The sequence below is a fragment of the Pundamilia nyererei genome, unplaced genomic scaffold (assembly GCF_000239375.1).
Source record: "Pundamilia nyererei isolate P.nyererei 1_Seehausen unplaced genomic scaffold, PunNye1.0 scaffold00089, whole genome shotgun sequence".
NCBI classification, from domain to species: Eukaryota; Metazoa; Chordata; class Actinopteri; order Cichliformes; family Cichlidae; genus Pundamilia; species Pundamilia nyererei.
Window position 1 is genome coordinate 2,522,851 of NW_005187490.1, and position 8,018 is coordinate 2,530,868.

Sequence of the window (8,018 nt, forward strand, 5' to 3'; positions counted from 1 at the left end):
TTTGACATTATATGTTACTGTAATAACTAATGGTGAACAAGTGCTTATGTAATGGCATTAGTAATGAATTAGTACCAGCTTGAACATGATATGATCAGTTTTAGATCCAGTTGTTTGTAGTCGACCCCCCTCCCCCGAGTGAGAGAGACTGTTTTTTACTTGGTTTTATTTGTATAAAAGGAAAAAACAAAAAAAACATTGAAAACTAGATTTTTTTTTATTGACAGCGATTGACTGTCTGTGACGTAGTGCAGGTTTGGAGATTTATTATTTTAAGTTAAAAAAAAAGTTTAGTATTTGACTTTCTGTACTTTAATATAGACTGACAAATGTGTTGTTGTTTTTGTTTTGTTTTTTCCTTAAATGGCGTCAACAGTAACACTTCTTCATCTCTGTAGGTACGCTGCATGTTGAACATTTGGGGTGTAATGCTCTTCATTCGCATGTCCTGGATTGTGGGCCAGTCTGGAATTGGTAAGTAGAAAGCTGTCCAACTTAAAGAAATCTGCAACTATCCTTTGAAGCACCGCTCCTCTCTAAAACCGCAATAAGGATCATTATTAGGTTATTTACATTATTATGTAAATGTTGGTATTGGGTCATTAACATTTTAAGGCGCTTAATGTGGAATCTGTTTGCATCTACATTAGCATTAAAATGAGAGCCAGGGTTGGCATGATACTAGAATTTCAAGCCAGATCCTGATAGCCAAGGAAATACTCGGTACCTGTTTTCATTTCTTGAATATGTTAACTTTAATTATAACTTTGGTTTAACAAAATAAGCATTTACAATTACGTTAAGTGATTTCATTTGTACAAATGGTTTACAGAAGGTAAAATGTATTTTAAAACATACTAATTAACAAAGATTAAATAATACATAAATTATATAATGATTGTAGAGTATTATGGAAAAGCTAAAAATGAATTTGGAGAAATGAATAGTAGTGTAGTATTAGTCACACACAAATAAAGAATGTATAAAAACACAGAGTACTTACTGCAAAAGATTGAACCAGTCACTCCCTGCATTTTAAAACTGACCACACAGTAATTAAAGGAATACAAATAAATAAATTATTGTAAGAGTAGAAAGTTTTAAGCTCGTCTTCATGCTTTTTCAGAATTCACACTGCTGCACGTTTACAGTCTGCAACTCCTTATATCTTCAGCTTTGCTCTTCAAACCTGAAACCTGTCTGAATTGGCTCCTCTGATCCAGATTTCACACTTTAGTTCTCCACACTCTAGACCAGACATCTGAAAGTAATTTTATATTATTGGCCACAAACAATAATTGTTTGTGCTAATAGTTAAATGGCCATTGTTAAAATGTGCACTAGTCAATTTAACATTTATGGCTTTTTAATACTTCAGTATTGATACCGGGACACTACTGGCTTCTGACCCCTTACCCCTGCTGGGCAAATGGCCACCCCTCCATGAGCCTGGTTCTGCTGGGAGTCCTTCCCACTGTCACTAAAGCGCCTCTCTCAAAGGGGATCAGTGGGTAAAATAAACATTGAACACATTACCAATCTAAGTAAATGTATTTCTAAGGCATAAAAGTCATGACTCCAGCTCAAATAAGCATGATTTAGAAAGCAGCCCCACCACTTAGTGCAAATTAATGTCAGCTGGTTCAGTCAGCTGGTTCAGTCCCCGCAGATGGCCCATGTAAAGGTCTCTCCAAAAAACAAGGTGTCACACAAGAAACATCTTTTGATGGGTAAAAATAAGCTCTCTCAAGATGTTTGTGACCTTATTACTGTAAAACGTGATGATAGCATCGTGCCAGAAGAATTTCTAAAGGCCAAAATGCGAAAGTGGAAAGAACATCATTTCAACCTGAACCAGCCACAACCAGGTGCTCCGCACAAGATTTCAAACAGAGGCGTGAAAAGAATTTTTCAGAAGAGTTGTCCCAGAGCCAAGAACCACTTGAGCCAAAATCAATAGTTACAACTGTTTCAAAGAAAACCATCAATAATGCACTAAACCACCAAGGCCTGTATGCTTGCTCACCATGCAAGACTCCACTGATTGCATGGTGCAAAAAGCATGTTGAAGTGTGTTTAAAGTTTGCTGAAAAAGATGGAGGCAAGTCTGTTTAATCCTGGGAGAATCTAGTCTGGTATGATGGGACCAAAATTGAACATCATGGTTTGGGGCTGTTTTTCACCACACAGCACTGGCACGCTTCATGTAATTGAAGGAAGGATTAATGGAAAAAAAATGACTGAGATGTTCTTAAAAAGACAAAAAACTCAACATAAAAACGCAGCTGCCATCTACCAGGGTTATGATAAAAAAATGAAACAAGGTTTACGGTATTAAGTATTACTTTCCAGAAAACCTAGCAAGGTGCATATGTCTCATTGCCCCTTGTTTATTGACAGTTTTGTGTTCATCACTTTTTCTCTGCTAGCTCATACTCAGCTAAGCCCAATATTCCTAGCCTCCTGGCACTTGTTGATCATTTTCCACTTTGATGTGAAATATCACCACAACGTGAGACGTGCGACAGACGTTGCTGCATTGGCTTGTCCTGTTACTTTTTACAGAGACATGAGAGTGATTGGAAGGGCTGCTAAAAACTGTTAAGTATTATGCATTTTTTTTTTTAATCATTTCACGATGTGGTCTCTTCTGCAGCTCTTTCCTGTGTGATCGTCGCCATGGCTACAGTAGTGACAACCATCACTGGCCTCTCCACCTCTGCCATTGCCACCAATGGATTTGTAAGGGGAGGTATGTTTTGCTTGACTGAATGACTGACTTTGCATGACTGACTTTGCATGACTGAACTTTTGCTAACACTCCCTGCTATTTTCAGGTGGAGCATATTACCTGATTTCAAGAAGTCTTGGCCCAGAGTTTGGAGGCTCTATTGGTCTTATCTTCGCCTTTGCCAATGCAGTGGCTGTTGCCATGTATGTGGTGGGCTTTGCTGAGACTGTTGTGGAACTTCTGATTGTAAGTCTATTAGGATTTCACATTGAATTCAAGAAAGCTGCTAATTACGGCTGATCAGTGATCAGCAGGAGTGGGTTGTCCTGGCATCATTGAGAGAGAAAAGCACATATCAAAACACTGTTTGCTGATTATTGTCATTCAATTTACCAAGTCCTTGTATTTTATCTCAGGGTATGGATGCCGTCATGACAGATGAAGTCAACGATATCAGAATAATTGGCACCATTACAATAATCATTCTTCTGGGCATCTCTGTAGCAGGAATGGAGTGGGAGGCCAAGGTATGCACAACATCCCAATTCATAGAAACTTACACATATATGAAACTACATTAAACATGAATGTAGCCAAAGTAGTGACACTCACTGGTTGTAAAATTTGTTTTTTATAAAGACTTAAGTTCGGTCTTATTGTGTGCATGTGTGATTGTGTTGGGAGGTGGGGGGGGGGTCCACACAAAAATCAAAATTTGAAGGTAACACGAAAATCTTCAGTTTACTTTGTTGGCAAGCTGTTAGCAAGTTTCGCAAGCTAAACCAATACAGGATTACACTCCAAAATTTGGCAACTTAGAAAGCTGGAAAATGTTTGTAATTCTGTTGCTGCTTACTCTAGTGATCTCATACTGCCTTCATGGGGTGTTTTGTTTTTTTGTCCTTTGGGGTTTTTTCCCCCCTCTAAACTGAACAAGCCCATGTTGGTGCATGATGTGCCCGTGTGCTCGCCTCTGTTCCAATGTTGTTAATTTTGCTTGATGCTGGAAAGCTTTTAGAGTGAGTTTTTCAAAGCATGGCAGCCAAAAACGGTTTTATTGCTATATTTGTGTTATTGCTGTGTAGGGTCTTTATCTTACAACATAACGTATCTTGAGACACGAGTTGTTGTAAGTTGGTGCTATATAAATAAAACTGAATTGCACTGAATTTTACTATGAAGGCTGTGGTAACTTGGAATCGGTACATTGCAATCCCAAATACTGAAGACACCAAATAATCCCAGACCAATGTTTACATGAGACTCGGACAACCCTGCAGATATACTACAGGTGTAGTCGATTTAACTACTACACATTAATACACTGGTTTTAATTGCTTCCTATAGGCCCAGATCTTCTTACTCGTCGTCCTTGTCACAGCCATCTTCAACTATTTCATTGGAAGCTTCATTCCTATCAAGTCAAAGGAAGCTAAGGGATTCTTGGGCTATGATGGTAGGACGTTTGTTTGTTTGTTTGTTTGTTTGTTTGTTTGTTTGTTAAAAAATAATATAAGAAACACCTCATAAATCTGAGGGCTCATGTTGGCTTTTACACTGCTGTGTCACAGTTGGCCTTTGATCTTTTTTCTGTCAGCTTCAATAATGTGGGAGAACATGGGTCCAGACTTCCGAGGAGAGACGTTCTTCTCTGTGTTTGCCATCTTTTTCCCCGCCGCCACTGGTATTCTGGCTGGAGCCAACATTTCAGGAGACCTTGCTGTAAGTCATGTGCAACCATGTGATGAATGTTGATATAGTGTCAAACCAAGTAAAGGTTTACTTTGTAGATTGTACTGTGCAGGTGAATATGACTATGCTTCCACTGATTAAGGCTGTTGAGACGGAACTCATAGCGTTGAATTGGCTGTAGGATTTGATGTACTCATCTTAAAGCCTTGTATCCAGTTATATATTGTAATCTTAAAATGTTGTTGTGGTTGGTTGTTGCAGGACCCACAGATGGCCATCCCCAAAGGGACCCTTCTAGCCATATTAATCACAGGGATAGTCTACCTGGGTGTTGCTATTTCAACAGGTGGTGTATAGTACCTGCATTTTTCCAAGGTTGTCACATCCTTTTTAAATACAAAATCTAATATGTGGATAATACTTTTTAAAAACTAGGCTCCTGTATTTTGAGAGATGCCAGTGGAAATGTGAATGACACAATCAGTTCTCACCTCATGGCAAACTGCTCCACTGCTGCCTGCAAATTTGGCTATGACTTCTCTACCTGCAAGAATGAGGATACCTGCCGCTATGGACTGCATAGGGACTTCCAGGTATCAAATAAGTGTAAAAGAATATGAATATTAAAAAAAACAACTTTATCAGAACATGAATGTTAATGGTTTTTTTAATGTAGACAGCTAACTTTTCAATTTACATGTAATCTTTTGTTCAGGTTATGAGCCTTGTTTCTGGTTTTGGGCCCATCATCACTGCTGGCATCTTCTCTGCCACTCTATCCTCAGCACTGGCCTCTTTAGTTAGTGCACCTAAAGTTTTTCAGGTAAGATCAGATCCAAGCTTTAAAGTACTGTATATAATAAATTGCAGTATTGAGTGATGGAAAAATGTAAATGATTTAATCAGTTTTTCTTATAGCGTTTGATTATAAACGGCTTAAACTCCAGTGAGACAACACAAAGGCTTTTGTTTCCGCAGGCTTTGTGTAAGGACAACATCTATCCTGGCCTGCAAATGTTTGCCAAAGGCTACGGCAAGAACAATGAACCCCTACGAGGATACATCCTGACCTTCGGTATCGGTCTGGCCTTTATCCTCATTGGTATGGCTTCACTCATTGCTTGCTCGCTGGTTGCTTTTCATACTTGATCACATACAACCGTACAAAAATATTAGCTGGAAAGTAAGAGCACCGTGGTTCTCAGAACCCTTGTTCTCTTTTGTGAGAACCGGTGTATTCACGCAGTGTTTGTTCTAAACAGAAAAAACCCACGTTGGTGCATGCTGTACTGTGCCCTTGCCTAAGGGATATTTAGAATGATGTCATGATACTAGAATTTTAATCACGATATCTATACCCAGAAAAATACTCTATACCAAAGGGAGACTTTTGACCCCATGCTGAAACAGAAGAACTAGTGGCCAAGAAGTCATTTCTTAAAAAAGTTACGTTGTCAGCTTTCTAAAATACAGCAAGTAAAATAGATAAATAAGTAAATATATTTCTAAAGGTGCTATTGACATGATGTTCTCATCAGGTGTTGGTGACAAACCATCCAATCCACACTTTCAAAGAAACCCTGTGTGATCTCCAAGTATTAAAGCCACTTACTGAAATTTGTTTAATACTTCAAACCAAGCCTTTGTTGGCGATGACAGCTTCAAGATGCCTCCTGTATGGGAAAGCTAGTCGTAGGCATGGCTCAGATGTGATTTTGGCCCATTCTTTTCACACAGTCTTCTTTGTATGTTTGGATTGGATGGGCTGTTGCCAATATCTGGTGAGATTTCATGTCAGTAGCACCTTTAATTACTTTGAAAACTGGTGATGTGTTCAATACTTGTTTTACCCCCTTTATTTGATTTTAGGTTTTAAAACCTGACGAGTCTAAATATTGTAATTATTGTAGAAGAAGAACATCATGGAAAACTTTCAAATGTACCTTGGTGTGTAGTATTAGTTATGCTAAAATAAATATAATGAAACAGAGGGCTTGATGTGAAAAGGATTGAACCAGCAAACAATAAAATAAGACACATAATGATAACACAGTGTAATAAATTGTTGTAGAATGGTTAAATTTTACGTCTTGTCCACATCTGCGACCTCTTGAGCGGACCTGGAGGGCCTCTCTCATCCAGCACTCACACTGCTCAGCCCCAGTCTGCAGCTGTATATTGGCACCTCCCCCTCTGTAGGCCTGAAACCCACCTGATTCAGCTGCTCTGCTCCACATTTCATTCTTTGTTTGCTTGAACTGATACAGAACCAGGATCATTACTGCCCTCTGAAATACATCCTAAAGTGTTGTCAGTTTTATGAACATGGCAACTGGTCTAAAATTTGACAATAACTCTTGTCTGTAGTTTTTGTTTGTTTGTTTTATTGCAAGCTCCTAATAAAAACACTTTTACAGACCAGTGAACTAAATTGATATTGATACAACAGCTGTTGAAAACTTTACCTTTTTAGATGCCTAAATATTTAAAATTTTACAGTAATAGCGCACTGCATGACCACATGCTGGAGTCAGCAGCAGCCGATATGTTCACTGTCTTCATCCTGAGAGTTTGAGTGTTTATTCAAAGGGTTTTGTTTTGTTTTTTGTTTGTTTGTTTTTTTTGACTGGACATAAAATCACAGGTGAAATTTTTAACTTTTCTGAGTTGACTGGTGCTTTTCTTCTTGCAGCTGAGCTGAACACTATTGCACCCATTATCTCCAACTTTTTCTTGGCATCATATGCCTTGATCAACTTCTCCGTGTTCCATGCATCACTGGCTAACTCACCAGGTAAGATCAGTACATTTAGAAATGGGAGAATCTAAGCATAATAAAGTTCTTGATCAACATATTAAGACAATAGAGGAAGTTATTGTCATCCTAATCCAGACTGTAAGAAGGAAGCCTTCATGTCATTAGGTATAATGTTGTGTTTTTTTAAAACCAGTTACTGGTTTTCAATGAGACTGTCCTGATGTGTGTCTCATAAGAGAAGTCATTCACACTGATGACATACCAGAGGTTAGGTGGTTGAATATATTTAGGCTTAGAAGTTGATGCATCTTAAACAAAGAAAATTCAATTTGGACAGTTGATCATAAATATAGAAAGCATATTGTCATTAATCTCCTAAGACCCGAACTCTTCCACTGCATGCATTGTTAATCTCTCTTTGATATTTGGACATATTGGGGCCTGATGAATGTAAAAACAAGGAATTAACAGATTTTTTTCTTTTTTTTTTTTTGCCTTATTTTTGTTTTTAAGAAAAATGAGAGCCACATATGAGCATATTAGTTTAAAATTTTGATAGAACAGGAGCAGTATAATGTCCTTGTAAGTGGATATCAGGCCCTTGTAGAGCAAAATTCAGTATTTTGGTCTAAATAACCCAAAATGTGATGATGAGGTTAATGTTGTAACTATATTGGGACAGTACTGTTACACAAGAAGGTAGGTGATGTCTGTTTCCTCTAATGTTAGTCTTTGTCAACCACAAAGGGCTAGCCAAATGAAAGTTGTTTTTAGACTATTTACTTCCACTTGTCTGAAAGAAGAACCTCAGTTAAAGTCAAAAATCTCAAACTGCCC

General features: G+C 38.1%; 1 protein-coding gene across 1 annotated transcript in view; it reads left to right on the forward strand.

Annotated features, from left to right (window-relative positions):
- The window catches only part of slc12a2 (solute carrier family 12 member 2), a 59,944-nt gene that overhangs the window by 27,699 nt on the left and 24,227 nt on the right, over positions 1 to 8,018 (forward strand). The window contains 11 exon segments of the mRNA XM_013912420.1: positions 399 to 474; positions 2,657 to 2,752; positions 2,838 to 2,977; positions 3,148 to 3,258; positions 4,079 to 4,187; positions 4,329 to 4,453; positions 4,685 to 4,769; positions 4,859 to 5,016; positions 5,139 to 5,246; positions 5,402 to 5,525; positions 7,116 to 7,217. Coding sequence (XP_013767874.1) covers positions 399 to 474; positions 2,657 to 2,752; positions 2,838 to 2,977; positions 3,148 to 3,258; positions 4,079 to 4,187; positions 4,329 to 4,453; positions 4,685 to 4,769; positions 4,859 to 5,016; positions 5,139 to 5,246; positions 5,402 to 5,525; positions 7,116 to 7,217 — 1,234 coding nt within the window.